This window comes from Chamaea fasciata, unplaced genomic scaffold (genome assembly GCF_029207755.1).
Source record: "Chamaea fasciata isolate MVZ Bird 193981 ecotype frontalis unplaced genomic scaffold, bChaFas1.0.hap1 SCAF_6, whole genome shotgun sequence".
Classification (NCBI taxonomy): domain Eukaryota; kingdom Metazoa; phylum Chordata; class Aves; order Passeriformes; family Sylviidae; genus Chamaea; species Chamaea fasciata.
In genome coordinates, this window is record NW_027094091.1 from 12,057,231 (window position 1) to 12,075,492 (window position 18,262).

Sequence of the window (18,262 nt, forward strand, 5' to 3'; positions counted from 1 at the left end):
CCTCAGAAGGGAGAAAGAATTTAACTTTGAAGTTTCAGTCTTTTTGGGACAAGGCTGATCAAGAACAAGGAATCTTTCAAGACTAAGGTTTTTTTTTGCAGGAAGAGGCTTTTTTTTTTATCTGACAGTACAAAAAACATGCCTTGAATCACTGGAATTCCAAGTGGATGAAGGAGTGGAATTAGTTATTTAGTAATTTTTTTAAAGAAAGGTAAAGTTTGTTTCTGAGAGATACGTTCTTTTTGACCATTAGAGAAATTATTAAAAATACTTAGAGGCATGAAATACAGATTTTAAAAAGTCAGTGGCAGCGCGACCTTTCCAGTGAAATAACTGATAAAGCTGTTCAATAATTATTTAAGTGGTTGTGTGGATAGAGGGAATCTCAAGAATTCGTGGTGGCTGAGGAGAAGGTTCTTAGTCAAGGTTAGTTTCCTTTGAAAGTAAAATTTGGTTTAGTTGACAAGATTTAAATCTATTTCATGACTGCATAATACAGATATTTTAGCAGTGGCTTTTGCTGTAATTCATTTCTCTAGAGTAACACATGCTGGTATAGAAGAAGCCATGACTAAAAAAAAGAAAAGCTTTAAAAATTAACCTTCCTTTATTTTCTGATAAACAATAGAATTTAGATTAACATAAAATGTACAATTAAAAATATGGAGATAAATTAAAACATTTTCATCTTCTCTCTGACACCGCTGTCTTATTTTTATGTAGTGTTGGGGGGAGCTGATGTTTTCTGGTTTCAATAGCAATCCTTTCTAGAACTTGGCATTATGTAAGTTTATACTCTTCTCAGTTTGGTCAAATATCACAATATTTTTATTTCTTCCTGGGTGGGGTAATTTGTGGAAAATTGAGAGGAAAGCAAAAAAAAAATAGGAAAATAGAATAAATATAGTAATAATAATAATAATAATAATAATAATAATAATAAGAAGAAGAAGAAGAAGAAGAAGAAGAAAAAGAAGAAAGAACCAACCTGAAAAAGAGCAAGTTAATGTCTGGGCATTTAGACAGAATTTTGCTTAGCTGCATCCTTAGTGCTATAGGAAATGCAATCTTTAGTGCTAGTCTTATGACACACCAGAAATGAGTCTTTCGAGAGAATCATACCAACTTTCAAATATAGTGCAGACTACACTGTGAAATCTTTGTCAGGGTAGTCGCATCTTCACTCACTGGGGTTTGCATTAACCCTGCTTTCTGCTGAATGTCACTACTTTGGCTGCAGAAGAATTTGCTAATTCCAAGAGACGAAAAGGTTTGTGGGGTAAAGAGCTGAAGGAAAGAAATGACCCTACAAGGAGGTTATTTTTCTAGAAATTACTTGTGCCAGTGTCACAGCTTTGATTTGGGTGTATGTTTTTTTCTGGCAGCTTTACCAGCTCCCCTGCCTATGAGCAGGACAGTGATTTGCCTTTGCATGGGTCATTGAGCTCCAGAACTTGTTCTGCTCCTGCTCACTCTCATCTATCACCACAAATGCCTCTAACTGTGCTTCCTGTAGGGAGGAAATTCTCATCAAATAATTTTAGATCCGATATCTTCATGCCTCAAAACATTTCAGGGCTGACCTTTCATCGCTTTAAGCCAGCTGGCATTTTTTGTGAGTGATAGGGGGAGATACTGCACTTGTAACCTTGGTTAGAAACCAAGGACTTCTGGAGCTGCCTTGGGCTCCTGTATTTAGAGGGGAACATCCAAAAGTATAGCTTTCACTTTCCAACTGATCTATGTCTGCAGTGCTAGGATATGTTTGGTATTCACGCCACCTTGCCTAAATAAATGCAATATCCAGACAGTATCACAGGCTCCTCTGTAGTCAGCATAGAGAAAGAAAATCTTTTAGGGAAGAGCAGCAGTCTAAATTCTGTCCCCCAAACTGACCGGTATGAGTGGTCCTTCCATTCCTGGACATGCCTGCCTTGTTCCCTGGCCTGTTGTTCAGCCTGAAATAAAGGGTCCAGGTGGTAGCTGCTCCTGAGAAGTCTCAGCTGGCCACTCGTGCTTGTGTTGGGTACTTTAGGGAGACCAATGGCCACAATTAATCAGAACTGGATCCCTCTGCTCATGGTGGGGTGCCAAGAACGGGAGGTGAAATGGCCACAACAAAAACTCCGTGTGTTCTGCTTCATGTCATAATAGAACTATATGCAGATGCAGGAGCTTGTCAATAAATACTCTTTCTGACCCAATCTTTCTGTTGGGTCGTTTCAGAGCAATCTTACACTGCTATTGCATTTCAGAGTGCTTTGATTTTTCTTTTTTTTTAATGGACACAAGTGATGTAGCTAAAACTCAATAAAAATGCACAGATGAAAGCAATATATTATTTTAAGTAAAATGTGTTTTCTTTTAAGTAATTCTTCCCGACCTGGTGTATATATGTATCTGCATTTCTGGAGCTTTTGCAAGAGGACTAATGACAATGAGATGTTAATGCATAATGAGATGTATTAATTTTAGAAACAAATAAACAACTCTTCAAAAGCTGAAAGGCTGAAATGGCACGGCTTACAATTGCAAGGAAAAAAATGCAACAGTGATCTGGTAGCTATAATAAATTTGGTTTTGAATGATAAAATGCTACTGCCCTGTAGTAGTAATTACGATTCAGGGAGATCTACTCCTGCTTGAAACTGTTATGAGCATGTACATAATTAAACTGCTATTTCTGTCTTAAATTTGTCTGCAGTTCAGTGGAGATATTCTAAAAGGATAGTTTGCTGTGGTGTTAAAGTTGATTTGGAGATGAAATAAGATCAACTGAATTAATATTTTTTTTGTTTTGAATAGGAGGGTCTGCCTAAGAGTTCATGCAGTTGAACTAACACACTTCTGGAATCTCTTAAGCTTAACTTTTTGAACATTTATAAGTAGACAAATCTGAATTAGTTGTGTAGTGTGGAGTGAGAAAATATGTATGTAAAAGAATCCTGTTAGAAATTTTGAGATTCTTCAAGAGAACTAAGATAATTCTTAAGATTAGGAACTTTTTCTAGTTTTCATATAGGTTTTCTTAATATCTCAAGGCAAATTTTCAGCTGCAGATAAAGCTTAGAGATCTTTTTTGGTTTGTTTTGAGGATGACTTGTTGAATACAGGATTCTTTATTTAGAGAGGTGCAGGAATGCTCCACGTCTGAAATAACTGGTATGCTATTTTTTCCCTCATTTTGCTAACTGTAGTTTATAGATGTGAATATTTCTTTTAGTGAACTCATCCAAATGGCTTCCACTAATCCAAAATGAGCAGCACTGGAAAATTTAATCTGTCTTGAATTTCTCAAAATGCTGTTTTCTCTTGCAGATGCTGCCTTCCTCCACAGACGTTTCACAGTCTAATGGACAGCCAGAGGATCATGTGGCATGTGCCAAAGGGAATGGGATGGCTGGGTCACTATTTGCAAACTCTCAGCCAGGGATGGATGGCCCCCACAGTTCTCCCATCACCCCAAACGTGTGTGCTGGTTCTTCTGTCAGAGTAACAAGCCCAGAGAGGATCATGGCCTTGCATCGAGAACCGAGAGAAAGCCATCACAAAAACTGCCAGGTCAGTAAAAGTTTTCTCACTGTTTTTAGTTTAGTGAAATCTCCTGTTCTTGGCAGAAGATACAGATGTTTGAGTGTTTCCTTCCAGAGATGCACAACTGATTGTTAGTTTAGACAAGCTGACAAAAATAAATGTTTAATGTTTTTCATTATGCATTTTTTTTCCCATTGCTTAAGACAGGCTTGGGGCTCATAAAAATATTTAAAAGATTTTGTTTTCATCATGCTGTACTTTATGATAAGATAAGCTTTGCAAATTGTTGGATGTTTTAAAAAAAGTTGTTATGTTGATCTTGTCTTACCTTTTTTCCCCTCCAATTCTTTTCTTTTTTCTTTTTTTTTTGGTGATCCAATTATTCCTATGCCCTGAAGCTCTTTATAGTAATTTCCATTAACTGCAGGAATCCTGTTAAGAACAGAGCTGATCAATTGCAATTGCATTTGTAACAGTCTGCTGCTAAACTAAACACGCAAGAGATTTCAGCCTCTCTGAGACAACATAGCCTCTTCATGCTTGTAAGGAAACATAATTCAGATATGCAATTACTGGAGACAGTTAGGTAGAGTAGTTAAAAATATTACTCTAGTGAATTTCCTTTATAATCTTGGATTAAAATAAGTGCAATGAAACAATTAAAAGCATAGGTTTTGCTTTTGGCAGTAACGAAAAGAACATGCAAGATACTGACATTTCCTTTTAGTTAAGTAATTTATTATGCAATGAAATGGTGACTCAGAATTCTGATAACATGTTTCTTAGTCCAGGTCATATATGTAACAGTTCAAATCAAGTTTCCTGGTTCTTTTCTCTCTCACACTCATACTCACACGTAAAAAAAGAGAAATGAAAATGTGGCCATAAAAGAAAACTATTATGAAGAGCAGAATGCAAGTAGCTTTTTGATTGATCTTTGTGAACTCAGAGATTACTTTTTTATATAAAATCATATGAGCTTTAATTAAATCCCAATGAAAGCAGGACATGGGCCTCTTGTACAGTTATATGGGAGGCTGTGGCTGATTTCGGCCACAATGCATAATGTCCTGTACACATACAGCGACACACTGTGACATCCAAGGTCATGATTTCTGTTCTTTCCTCCTCAGATACCTTCAGTTGTCCCCTCCAGCTCAAACCCATGGGCTGGTCCCAAGCTGCCCAGGCTCCAGGAGGAGGGCCCTTGGCCTGTGCCGTCAGGGATGGAGGATGCTGCGGTGCCCCCGGAGCGCCGCCGCGTGCGCTGGGCCACCAAGGGGAGGGCTCGGCTGTCGAAACATGATGATGTATTTGGGGGTCAAATAGGAAATCAGCATGCAGGTGCTATTCCCCAGGGAATGAAACACAAAAATGCCATTATGAATAAGGCATGGCTCTCTAGAGAAAAAACAGATGGCTCAACCTCAGCTACCACGGCAGAAAGCTATTTGCCAGACATGTTGTCAGCAAGTAATAAAGGTCGATATCCTGTGGGGAGGAATCAGCTGCATTGGAAAGAATAAAACCTGCAGAAATAAAACAAGGTAAACGTCTTAGCATTGTGATTTTCCCTATTGATACAAAAGCACTTATTTTTTAAAATGACAGATATTTTACATGATAAATCACAGATTTTAGCATGGTCTAGGAAAGAGTTTGAGATGGCTGGAAAATTGACATGGAAAAGAGCTGTGATATTTGTATGATCAAAATTTCATAGAACATTTGAGATCACTGAAACACATGGATTTTTCATTAGCCAGGCCACCTCCCCATTTTCTTTTCACCTTTTGTTGAAGATTTGAATTTTCTTTTAACTGAAACTGTGAAACAATCTATTAAATTACTTTTGCTTTTATGTATAACCTATTTCTTCAATGTGCAGTGGCAAGTTCTGAGAGAACATCTCTCTTGTGTGACCTTTTCCTTTGGGATTTCAGGGAATGTAGTGTCATGGACTTCCTAGAAATTAATTTTTTAAAAAATTAGAGGGTAATTTTTCTGTGTTTCTTTACTCTTGGGATATCTTTTAAAAAATTATCTTTTTTTTTAATAGGCCAAACTACAGCAGGACATTCAGTCAATTGCTGTAGGGGCTAGTATCTGTAAAATAACATCCTTCAATTGTTGCTTTTAATTAACAAATTAGCGTAGCTTGAATAACTTTGCTGGACATGTTCACAGCCACTTTCTTTAGGGGATTGCATGGGCATCATGGGTACAGAAATATCTGAGTTCACAGAATGCATGATGCAGACTGCAGCCTGTGCTGCCAAACCCCTGCCATAGGGAGAAGTGTATGGAATGCCAGGCCACCTGTGCTGACACCACCAGGACAGCACTTGCTCACGTCTGGCTCAGTGATAGTTGTGGTCTGAGTTGCAGGAGCCTTGGGTGGATCCTCGCTATGAAAAGGAGGAGGGATTAGTGTGTCTGTGCAGGTGCATGAGTGCACTAATGCTGGTTGGCTCTGGGAAGTTTAACTGAGCTTGGTTGTAAATTCCGCAAAATACTGATTTATATTGTGATCTCATCAGAGTTAATAGATTTAGAAAACATCCATTATTCATACATCTTTATAATTTTTATGTCATTTTCATTACTTTTATTAGAAAAGGGCATTCACACACAGTAATGCATATCATAGTTTCCTCTGCCTCCATTGATTTCCCCAGTTGGTTCATAGTATGTTACTACTTGTTTTTCAGAGCCAGAAATAAAATGCCTGGTTTTGATGAAATATTAATGCACACAGTCACACTTTATTGTGGAAACCTGCCTTCAATTGCTCAGTAAGGTAGCAGTGTAGTTGCTTGCAGCAGTAACTGAATTGCTCTTCATCCAACATATCTTTACAAAGCACACACCAGATGCCAAGGGAAATGGTCCCTGGAAGTGATGTTGTTGAGTGCTGCCTAAGGAGGAGGCACCAGTGAGATGCCAAAATGTGAGCTTTTGCTTTTATGTGTCTTTCTCTTCTTCCTGATGCCAAAAGACCTTCTGAGGACAGATATACCTGCTATCCAGCCATCAGCTGCCTTGTCAAGTATTAAGATATTTTGGTATGCAAAACCACTTGTAAATATTGAACATGGTAACTGCTATGATGATAAAACGATGCTTGAAGAATTAGCCATTGTGAGAACTTTTTGGAGCTTTATCTCGCTGACAGTAAAATACAGGGCCTGCCAGTTCAGTCTGAGGTCAGATCATAATGCATGAAGTGTGCCAATAAAAAGGGTATTAATAATAATACTCTGTGATAATATGATAATAAGTCTTTGTTATCCCAGTGAAGTGATCTGCTTTGTGTTTGGGGCTATAGTGACTTCCCATGAAATTAAGCCTTTGTCAGTCCAGTCCCTTTCTATCACTGATAAGCATGGTTTATTTTAAGTGTTCAGGCTTCATTTTAAGCTAATTAGGTTATTTGGCCCATTTTTTCTTCCTACTGGAACTAATAATTTCCTGAACAAGGGCTACAGACAGAGATGTAGATGGAAGAACAGACATTTGCAAGGATATTACCTGCATTGAAGCACTATAATTCAAAATGGACTCAAGCAATTCATCCAGCAAATGGATTCTGTGCTGGCACTTCATTGCTTTGCTTCACAAGTCACAGATTTCAGTTAAAATCCTGTAGCGCCTTGAGGTTTTAATTTTTTAAGACATCCATTCTTCCTACTACAAAGCATTGTTTAAAGATGTGCAGATACCACAGTTATCATTTGGCCAGCTCTTTCAGCTGCTTTTCATTTCTCTAAATTAAAAATGTGCTAGTTTGGGCACTACCGTGGAGGAATGGCAATAAATTAGCAGCAATCAGTTTGGGGAGCTGCATGCAGCAGCACTGGAAAAGGTGAGTTAGCTACAGGTTTTCTCTTTTAAACCTCTTTCTCCATTTTTCCCACTACTGATTGGACAAATGAGAAATGATAGTAAGATCATACCAAATAATTATGCACTAGTTGATTTACAAGAAGATGAGAGGATACATTGCACCATCAAACAAGGCCCTTCAAATTCTTTAAGCACGGTCATTTATAGGAACCTGACCCAAAATGTACAGTGTCAGACCAGATGGTTCCTTTAGTGGAGTCCTGCTGAGCTGAGGTCCTGTGGGAGTCTCAGCTTGCTCAGTGAGTTATACAGGATAATTAATTTTGCCCCTTATTCTATAAGCTATTTGCTGGGTTTGTTTCTATATTGAGGGGGATCAGTAGCAGTGTGCTTGCATAACACATCTGAACTGGCCTGTGTTGAGTCACCTGTGGTCTGCTGTTTGCCATCCATGGGCCTGCATGAGTCAAATGGCATTATTTGTACTTGACTGGGTGATGAGGATACTTGGAAGGAAGCTGGATGACAGCATGCTGCCTACTGACTGATGCTCACTGAGCCTGCTCCCCATTCAGACTCTTCCACTCCCAAAGATATTGTTTGAAACAGCACAGGAAACTATTTTCTAGGATCAATAGTTAGTATAAAATGAGTGTTTATTAATATATACAGGCAATATTTGCCCAGTTCTTTTTTCTAGATTTGAGCTTCCTAATACTGAAATCAAAATATCTCTTCTTAGCAGCAAAATTATATCTTTTGTCTCTAGTTTCAACAGAACTATTACTTAGAAATAGAATTACATGGAAGCAATAACCTGAAATAGTGCATAGTGCTTTCTAAAGGCTGTGTGATAGATAAACTTGAAAAGAAAACTCATGGTGTATCTGAGACTGAAAATGCACTGTAGAGTAGTGTGTCCCACTGTGGGGGAGGAATTGGAATCTGAGGATCAAAAACCACTGGAAAGAATATCCTTTCTCATATAAGAGGTGAAAAAAATCCACCACTTTTTTCCAACACTGAATGAACATTTTCCTGAAATTAAAGAAAACTAATAATCCTCCTGCAGTTCTGCTTTACCTGTTTTGCTCTTCACTGCTAGGAGAAGTCATAAGCAGGTAATGTAATGCCACTTTTTATGTTCAAATGCAAAGAACACCTAGAATGACAGATCATGTATATTTAAAAGGGTTCTCTTTAGTCAGTGCAATTCCTGCATTAGACTAGTCTTATTTTTCAGGAAAATGGCATTCATAATATAATTTTTTTTTAATGGTAAGGTGCCCTGTATTTTGTCTACACTCAGCTGTGCATGCAGTCTCACTTAACTAGAAAGAATCCATCATGCAAGTTGAAAAGGTAAAGTTGCCCATTACATTTTAGGAGTATCTATAGCAGAAATGGTTTGATCAGAATCAGTGAAAGGAACATGTTCTGCGTTCCTCTTTGAGAACTGATACACTGGAGAAGGCTGGGAAAGCACAGGAAAGTAGGGAAGATGAACAAAACTCATTGTCTTTCAGGTAAAAGATGCCAGGATCCTAGGTTGTCCTGTATATTAAACATTTGTAGAAAATTCAGAAGGGTTGCTCATGAAGCCTGCCACTCCCCGCGTATTGCTTGCCTTGTGCTATGAAAAGTTTTCATGCCCATAGGAAATTTGGGAATCAGGTCTTATGTTCAGTCTGTGGTCACTCAGCTTCATGCTCAGGACTGGTATTTTTAAGAGTCAGAACAGAACCAAGTTGCCCATTATTCTATTTGCTCTAGTCCCTAAAAATACCTGTTTATATATATATATATATATATATTTGAGTAGCAATTCTGATTTGTAAAAGCTTCATTTAGTACCTTCTTAGTTAACAGCTTTTTCATTGAACCCATAAGCTGATGGATATTAAAGCCCCTAATTAAAACCAGATAATGCATGAAAGATTTCTACTTAAGAGAAATCCTTAAGAATCAAACCTTTCTGTTAAGGCCTGATTAAACCAAAAACCCCACACATCTGTTTGCACAAATGTATTCTCCTGAGGTCAGGCACCTGGGAGCACTGACTTAGGTCCATCCTTCTCACAATACCTCATTCTTGGGAATAAGGAGAACAACAAAGGCTGGGATAGAAAATCAGGTATTTCAGAAAGAATGGCCTATTAAATTTAGCTAGGAGTATAGTCTGTCTGCAGTCTATCTGGCTCTGATCATCCCATCAGTCAGGATAATGGTGAGCCATAGAATAATGTGTTCATTTACATATAAATGTGTATAAAATATTTATGTGCATATATATACATCAATATATATGCATAATTGCATGCAGTTTTGCATAAATAAATACGCTTTAAAATAATAGGGAGAAGTGATTTTCTGCAGATCATTTTTTTTTTTTGTGCTTTGTTTTTTCCTCTCTCTCGGGATTTGTAAGTGCAAGTAACAACAAGAGAAGAGACTACTCTCTTTGATTCTTGTTTTAAAGACTGAATTTAAACCTTAAATTACGAGGGAACTTAGACTATGCAGTGAAAGTTCAGGTTGCACCTTGACCACATTGCACATTTAAAATCCAGGTATGTATCAATCTGTCTTCTGCTTCCCAAATAAACTAGATTCCATGGCAAGGACACTCACTTGTGTGCCCCACTTGCCAGCCCAATTGTGGCACCAGGCCAGTGGGGTACACTTTTTCCTATACCAGTTTAGCTCCCTGTGGTCTCTTTTGCTGCTGAAATGAGTGGGGGGGAAAAAAAAATCAGTGGTTGCATAAAATATTGTTAGCACAGTTTTGCTTTTATCTGCATATACCATTGAGCCTTTTCTGAGCGGGAGTTAGGCACCACTGGGCAAAGTGTCATGCTTCCGTGGTGGGAGCCAGATGGACTTGCACCCTTGTTAAATGGGCTCTTGAGCTGTGGCCACTGTCCTTTTTCATGTAATGTGAACTACTCTTAATGTAGTGTGGAAAGTTCTTGAGAGAAAAAGCTATGAAGTGAAGTAAGCAGGTCTTCAAAAAAAGAGAGAAGAAAGAAAGGAAAAAGACCTAGAGGATCCTGTTACAGATGGTGGGTTAGGTTCAGCAGAGTGCAAGAGCAGCTCAGTTTCAGCCTGGTGATCCAGAGCAGCTGTGAGCCTGGCTTCCCAGGCACTGAGACTGTGTGTTCAAGCCATTCGTGAACCAGGTCAAATATCTAAGGATGAAGAGAGTTCTTTTTTACATGGGTTACTGGAAGTATTTAATCAGTGATTACTCAGACATTAAGATGTTACCTGTTCTGCCTATTCACTGTGTTTTTGATTATAGTGTGAGAACATGGAGCAAAGGGGGGGTTCAGTAAAGAATTGCTGGGAGTTTGTTGGTTGGACTTGTATTAATGGTATTTGGACAATTTGGAATTTGAAGAGCTGTGGGTTGTCAGTGTATGGCTGGCTGGCAAAGCCTCCTTTAAGGGGAAGCACCTGGAGCACATTGCTGATTTTTATCATGTGGCTCCAAGGCTGAAAATTGTGATTCTTTCTCACCCTCGCAGAAAGCTGCAGCTAAAAAGGGAGGACGTGGCTGTCCCTTGCCCCCACCATCTGCTGAGTGCTGCCTCCCTGCTTTCCATCTGTGGGCTGGGGACTGTCTCTCAGCAGCCACATCTCTATTTCCAGCTGGCTGCAGACAGTCCCTTCTGGTAATGGGCTTTAAAATCTCGTGGTGAGGTTATCTAGCTGAAAGGTATTGATAATTTGTTACTGTTTGCACAAAGAGCTTTGCCTGGGGCCACAAGGCAGTTCTTGTCTCTTAGAGGAGCTGCTTTGTAGGAGAAAGTGTACTCCATAATGTAGGTGCTCTGTGGGTAGCAAAGGACTGGGCTCTGCTCATTTCTGCCACCCTTACAATTTCGGGTGCCTTTTCTGTGCTGGTTATAATCACCAATATGATGTGGCTACTGAATTAACAGTTAATTAGAGACCTTTTGTGGGTGAAAGATCTTTTTCAAATGACTGTTTATGAATGAGAAGACAGGCTCATTTGAAGTACCTGGGCTTGGCAGAAATAAATAATCAATCTACTTTATCCAGCTCCTAGATAATCTCATCATTCATCATTTTGCAAGGCTGAAGTATACTGTCTGTATCCTATGGCTGGTGAGCATAAACGGAAACCGTTTTGGTCACAATGAACCTGCTAAAGAGCAGATGACCACAGAAGGAGCTGTGCAGTAATTCTGGAGAATTAGTGATGGGTAGCAGGTGGCTGGCCCTGAGTGAGTGTTGCAGAGCATGTTGAAGGTAATGACCTCTTTAGGGTTTTGAAACCTAAGAAACAAAGCTGCAGCTGGTGTGGACAAGAAGCATGGTCTGTTACGTGGACTGAATCGGGTTCATACACAAAGTACCTTGTGTGATGGTGCTCAGGAGAGCCAGAAAAAAACACTGCATGCTAACAAATGATGTGGATATCATCATAGGCCTCTGCTATAGGCTGCCTAGCCTGCCAATGACACCGATAAATTATTCTTTCAGGAACTAAGAGACTCCTCTAAATTATAAGAAAGGCAACTAAGAAAGATTCCCTCCTTGATTTGCTGCTTGTTAACAGAGACGGTCTTGAGCTGGGTGGAGATTGGTGTCTGTCTTGGCCACAGCAGCCATTAAGTTGCTGAGTTTAAAATCTCTAGTTTTAAACAGGAGGAAAAGTGCCAGCAGAACTTCAGCCCTGGACATGAGAGGAACAGACTTTGGACTGCTCAGGGAACTAGTGAGGGAACTAATAAGGTCACCTGAGAAAAAGCTTTTGCAGATGCTGGGGTCCATCTCTGCTGGTCAGTTTTTAAGCACCACCTCTAAGGGCTCAGGAGCAGGCAATTCCTAAATGTCTCAAGTAGAGCAGATGAGGCAGAAGGCTGGCTTGGCTGAGCAGGGGTTTTCCTTTGGAGATAAGGTGAAAATGGAGGGTGTATGATCAGGTGACATCCTGTGTGCAGCTTTGGGCACCACAATATAAGATCTAAAGCTATTAGGGTGTCCAAAGGAGGGCTAAAAGATGATGAAGGGCCTTGAGGGGAAGAAGCTGTGTGAGGAGCAGCTGAGGTCACCTGGTCTGTTCAGCCTGGAGGAGACTGAGGGGAAACCTCATGGCAGTTGCAGCTTCCCTGTGAAGGGACGAGGACAGGCAGGGACTGATCTCTGCTCTGCGGTGACAGTTGTGGAAGGGGAGAGTTAGGGTTGGATATCAGCAGAATGTTTTTCACCCAGAGTGGCTGGGCACTGGAACAGCCTCCCCAGGGAAGTGGTCACAGCACCAAGCCTGACAGAGTTCAAGAAGTGCTTGGACAATGCTCTCAGGCCTGTGGTGTGATTCTTGGAAGTGTCCTGTGCAGGGCCAGGAGTTGGACTTTTATGATCCTGCTGGGTCCCTTCCAATGCAAAATATTGTGTAATTCTGCGATTCTGTTGTATCTGACGTCTGCATCTTTCCTGTTGTCACCTTTAGAGGTGAGTCTGAGGCTGCCATTTGCACTGACTTTTTCATGTGGACAGACAATTGATTCAGCATTTCCTGGGTCTTCTCTGGTGACAAGATGTCTTTATTAGGCTACAGAGTTAAGCTCTTTATTGTTTACGTCTCAGTCAACACTACAGACCTTTGAGCAGGGATTGTCAGGTGTCTCTCCGTGGCAGGGAGTTGGTTACCATGTGTTTAAGAACTAAACTTAAGTCATGCTCCAAGGAGTGGGATTCCTTGGAATATGTACAAGTCTGAGTTAGTCTCCTGGCATCCCTGCAGTCATGAAGAGAAATTATCTCTTGACCTACAGGACAGGATCCATCTCATCATAATGTAGGTCTAAAATAGGCAAGATGATCTGCACTCTAGAGGTGCCTTTTCAACTCACTGACTATAAAGATGAGTGGAATGGAACTGCCTCAGATGTCAAGTCTACACAGCAGGAAAAAGGGGAGGTGACTCCTGCCCAAAGAGGTGACCAAGGTGACGTGGTCCTTGGTTGTGGTGACCTGGTTGTGCTTAGCAGGACAAAGAGTTGCTGTCCTCTCCTAAATCCTAGGTGACTGCTCTGGACACCAGAGCAGTCTTCCTAGAAGGAAAAGGGGGATTAACACTTAGGAACCTCTCTTTTGTGTTGTTCTGTCTGGGTTGGTTTTTTTTTTGAATGTTCTGCCTGAGGACTTTTCCTCTGTACTTACAGCTTGGATTAACTGTATAGTTTTGCCTTAATTTATGGTCACAAACTCTGGATTCACTGTAAGATGTTTAGGTACCAGTTTATATATAGATTAAACAGGAAATAAAATGAGCATGTATACCTGACACCTTGTTGACCTGGCAGATTCTCCCAAGGCCCTAGAAGATCAGAGGCAGCATTCATCAAGTGAGACATTGAGCCAGGTGTAGTGCTAACACTTGGGAGATTTTGCATGATAATAAGACAGATTAATTATTCTTTATTTGTGAACTGTGCACTCCTCTTCACTTGTGCATGCTTCCTCTTGAATAGTGTAGCAGAGCACAATGCAGAAAAGACGGCAGCAGCTTATAAAACAGTATTCAAACACGGATTCAGCCTGAGCTGTGGGGAGTTTTCTGCAGTGGATTAGTGGCTGCAGCACTGCCGTTCTCCTGGGAAATCACCTAAGCACAAGTGCTTCCTTTAGAGGGTTTCTGACCTCATTTGTGTTGTTCTTCTTAATTTCTGTGTCCTAAGATTAAAACGATTCCTTGTTGGTATGCTTCCTTGGGAGCTTTGCAGAGCGTACAGGAGGGAAGTGGCTTCTGCTGCTCCTAAATTAAAAGCAATTGCTCAGACTCCTGCAAGTCTACAGAAGATGACATGTCAGCTAAGAATAAGTGCTGCTCTCTGCACTGGCAAACTGGATACCAGGGAAAAAATAATGTGATTGTCAAGACACATCTTTCATTTTGATAAACCATTTTGAAAAGAAAGTTTTGCTTCGATGTAATAGTGATCCTTGGGGGAAAAAAAAAATTCTGAACTCTAGCGTGAAAGCAAACACTCCCTGTTTTGTCTGTATATTTCAAAATACTGTCTGTTTTGAAATAAACATACTGTCTTCTGCTGTACTGGGCTACGCTGTACATTTTATAGATAAATAGGTTATGAATAAGACAATTGCCTTGGCAGTATTATTAGAAGTAATAACTTCTGTTGTGGATAAATCTGACCGTTTCAAAATGTAAAAACATTCATATTTTATTATTCCAGCCTAGCTTTTCCCTTAGAAGAGATTGTCCTGTCTGTAAGTTTTATTAGAAATGTCATGATATACAACTTATTATGAATTACTACTTTTGAGTTCTCAGTTCAACAGAGGTTGTAGCAATACATTGTTTTGCATGTCTCAACTGCATGCTCTGGAAACTTAATACTGGGGGCTTCTTCCCACTTCAGAATGATTGTTTTGGGACTAATTACCAAGTCATAGGGTTGTACAAAATATCTGACACTGCTGGTTGAAGCCTTGATTATCAGTACTCATGGAGCTGTGGGATCCTTTGTATTTTTGGATTGCTGCACCTGAACCCAGTGTTATCTGTTAGTGACCACACCATTAAAAAATCAACTTCTAATTTATTGCCTAATTTATAGGCCCACTTGATCAAGCTATGACACAGTTGAACTCATGTTCAATGATTAATGTGAAATAAAAGGTCATGTTACATGGCCCAGTTAGATTAGATGCTCTTGATCTAATCCTGTCAGTCAGCCACAGCTGTTAAACATTTTATGTCCTCATATAAGACTGCACTAGTGCTGCTGTAGGTTTTCAGACAAAAAGATCATATTATTATTTAATAGCTAGAGCTTATATAAGAGAATAGGGTAATTATCTGTATCTATAATCATAAATTTATAGGAGGACATGCTTAAAAATATGATTGTTACCACTTAAAATGCTACAGAAATTTTTCAAAGTCATAAGAAACAATTAGGAGTTCATATTTGATTGTCTTTTGTTTAGGTGGTAACGAATACCTCTTACGTCCTTGAAAATGCCCCCTAAAATATTGAATTTGATTATACATGCCCTAAATAATCACTTAGGGCCAAAGATGAAGATCCTTTGTGATTTTTAGATTTGGGTTTTATTCAATGCAAATTTACAGTATTTACCCTTTGGACAGTAGAAATAAAACTAGCTGAAAACCTCAGTGTGGTTTCCCTGGGACTTGGTTGTAATCCCCTTTTTAAAACCTGGCAAGTGACAGGGCTGCTGAAGGGGCATTTCATCACCCTGGGCATCAGGAAGTGGCTGCAGATCCAAATGCTGCCAGGAAAGTGTGGGCTTAGTGGGAATTAACAGATTCCACAGAACTTAGAGGAATGTTCTCATTAGGAAGGACGCTTTTCTTCTCACCCTTCTTGTGTGTCAAGATCGATATCTCATCAGGGAAACCTTCAATACTGAGTATTTTGAACGAGCATATGATAAATAATATTCTTTTTACTATATTTGGGCTAAAATAATTTTCCTGGTATAATGAGTGATAAGTAGAACAAAGATCATTTGGGAATAAAATGTAGCTGTTTGATCCATTTGATAATTTCCATCTGGATGGCATTTGCTACCCACAGTAAGGGGAATGGGAGCTGCCTATTTCTAGGCAATCTGTTGAGTTTCTTTCATAAAAAAAGAACAGTTTAGCTTTTCCTTCCATATGGACATATATTATTACATTTACAAACATGTAGTTCATCTTCCTTTTTTTTTAGATCCTCTAAGAAGCCTTTATTCCTAGGTGGGTTGGGATGTGGGTCAAATATTCTTGTTTTGGTTGTTTTTGTTATTGTTTTTGTTTTTCCCAAAAAGCAGTAGGAGAGGGGGGAAAATGCCATCATTCTGTATGGATAGGTACTAGTTAATTTATTAAACCAAAAGAAACCTTGCTTGTTGGAGCAGAAAGCAAGTTAGCTGTAATGAGACCGGAATTGTCATTGTTCCTCTGAGCCTGACCGTGCTGGAGGAATGGAAGTCTGCAAGCGTGACTCCAGGCTATTGTGGGATCCAAGTCATGCAATCTCTGTCATAAATTAAGCAAGTTCCACTCAGGATTCTCCCTCTGGAACAGGGAAGTATTCTAAACATTAAAAGGGTCATTATAATGTCATTTTGGCTAACCAAAGAGAAGCTGTTTTCTTAGTACAATGAGGTGACAATGGTTAATGCTGTGGTTTTGTCACTGCCATGGGACTACTGGATCCTGTGCATTTGTATAACTCTTTACTGGCTTTTGAAAAGACTTGTGTATCAGAGGCAAAACATCAGAGCTGCTTCACTTTGACACCCTGGGCAGGCAGACAGGTGTGCCCTGCTCCCCTCACTGAGCACAGTGATTCCAGCAGGAATTCCTCCCTCCCAAAATGTCATGAGGGGAACCCAAGTGCAGTAAGCATGTAGGCATTGATGCTTTTTCCTTGGAATACTTTTATTTGAAAAGTGGTTCTGTTCTCTGCATCATATTTTGTTTCGGAAGTGCTTGTGTCTAAAATCTTTGGACAAGTGTAGAAATCTCTTTCCAATATCCCTGCACATAAAAGCAGGAAGGAACAGTTGGAGTTTAAGAGGACAACCCTGTTTCTTCATAAAAAATAATTGTGGAATTTTTTTTTCCTGTGCCAAACCCATGTGATGGAATCCTGCAGAAAAGGGATATTGTGTGCCTGCCTGGAGCCAAGGGAAGGTGCAAAACTTAGGAAAAGTGCCTGGTGTTTTAGGGCCACACCTCCTTCATCTTCTTCTTACTATTAGGCCATGGATATTGTTTATTCTCTCTTTTTTGGTCTGCTGTGGTAGCTGTGCCCAGGCAGCTTGATTGCAAATTCATCCACGGAACAGTTCAGAGTTAAAACAGCCTTTTTTCCTGCCACTGATAATCATATGCCACTATCAGCAAAATTGCCACCTGTAATCAGATCTGTAAGAGCACAGATGGCTTCCAAATGCACTAATTCAGTACCAGAGCTGTGATTTTAGCAGCAATTGCTCCTTAGCATTTTGCACCTGGAATTTTTTACTAATTTTCATATTTATCATACAGCTGTAAATTGAGACCTCCGGCTTGCAGGTACTTGTGATCTCAAGAAGTTGGAGGATGATTACACTCCATTTTCAACAGAGGCTTACCCTGATTCAGTTAAAGTTCTGTTAGGGTCTGGTCCTCAGAGGATTTCAATGCCTTGTCAATCACTTGCTTAATTGGTGAGTTATGGCTTTTGGATTTCAATGCTTTTTTTTTTTAATTTCTCTTGTCCTGTCGACTTGGTAACCTGAGAGAGAGCAAGCTCTGCCTGCATATATGGTGGACTTGAAGTGAATCCAGGCCATAGCACTCATGTTTGGGATGTGCAATCCAAAAGACAATTCCTAACTTCCAGAAAACGGGACTTTTTTCCGTGTTCTGACCTTTATCAATCTGCACCAGTGAGCAGAGCCATGTCACAGGCAGCTGGTAGGAAGGCGCTTGCTGCTTTCACAGTCTGCATCTGATGTGGGAAGGAGGGCCCTGCCAGACCTCACCCCACAGTGCCCCAAACATAAGGTTTTCCCACTAAGGTAATACAGATCTTCTCTCTGCTGAGAGGTTTTGCAATTTCCTGTGGTTGGAAATAAAGGATTTAACTGGAAAAAAGGATTCTATGCTGGCTTGGCTGGCTGTCTCCTTTAGGAGTGCTCGTAATTATCATGTGACAGGAGGTGATGAGAAAGGGTGTTGATCAGGTTTCTGGTGACAGGGAGGTTCATTATTCGTGTAGTCCACAAGCCACAGTGAAATTATGAAGGATTTAAAGCTAGTGGGCTGAGTTGGGTAGAAGTTTCTGTCACACTCATTTTAAAGGAGGTGAGGAGGGAGAGGAAA

The 18,262-nt window shown here is 39.9% G+C and overlaps 1 protein-coding gene across 4 annotated transcripts in view; it reads left to right on the top strand.

The window, feature by feature from the left end:
* CUNH4orf50 (chromosome unknown C4orf50 homolog) overlaps positions 1 to 18,262 on the top strand; it is an 85,391-nt gene that overhangs the window by 31,125 nt on the left and 36,004 nt on the right. For 3 of the 4 annotated variants that reach the window (XM_066185432.1, XM_066185434.1, XM_066185433.1), the window contains 2 exons: positions 3,319 to 3,561; positions 4,668 to 5,081. In XM_066185432.1, coding sequence (XP_066041529.1) covers positions 3,319 to 3,561; positions 4,668 to 5,060 — 636 coding nt within the window. In that variant the 3' untranslated portion in view covers positions 5,061 to 5,081. The remainder of the gene's footprint in view (positions 1 to 3,318; positions 3,562 to 4,667; positions 5,082 to 18,262) is intronic. The other variant, XM_066185435.1, reaches the window with a different exon arrangement.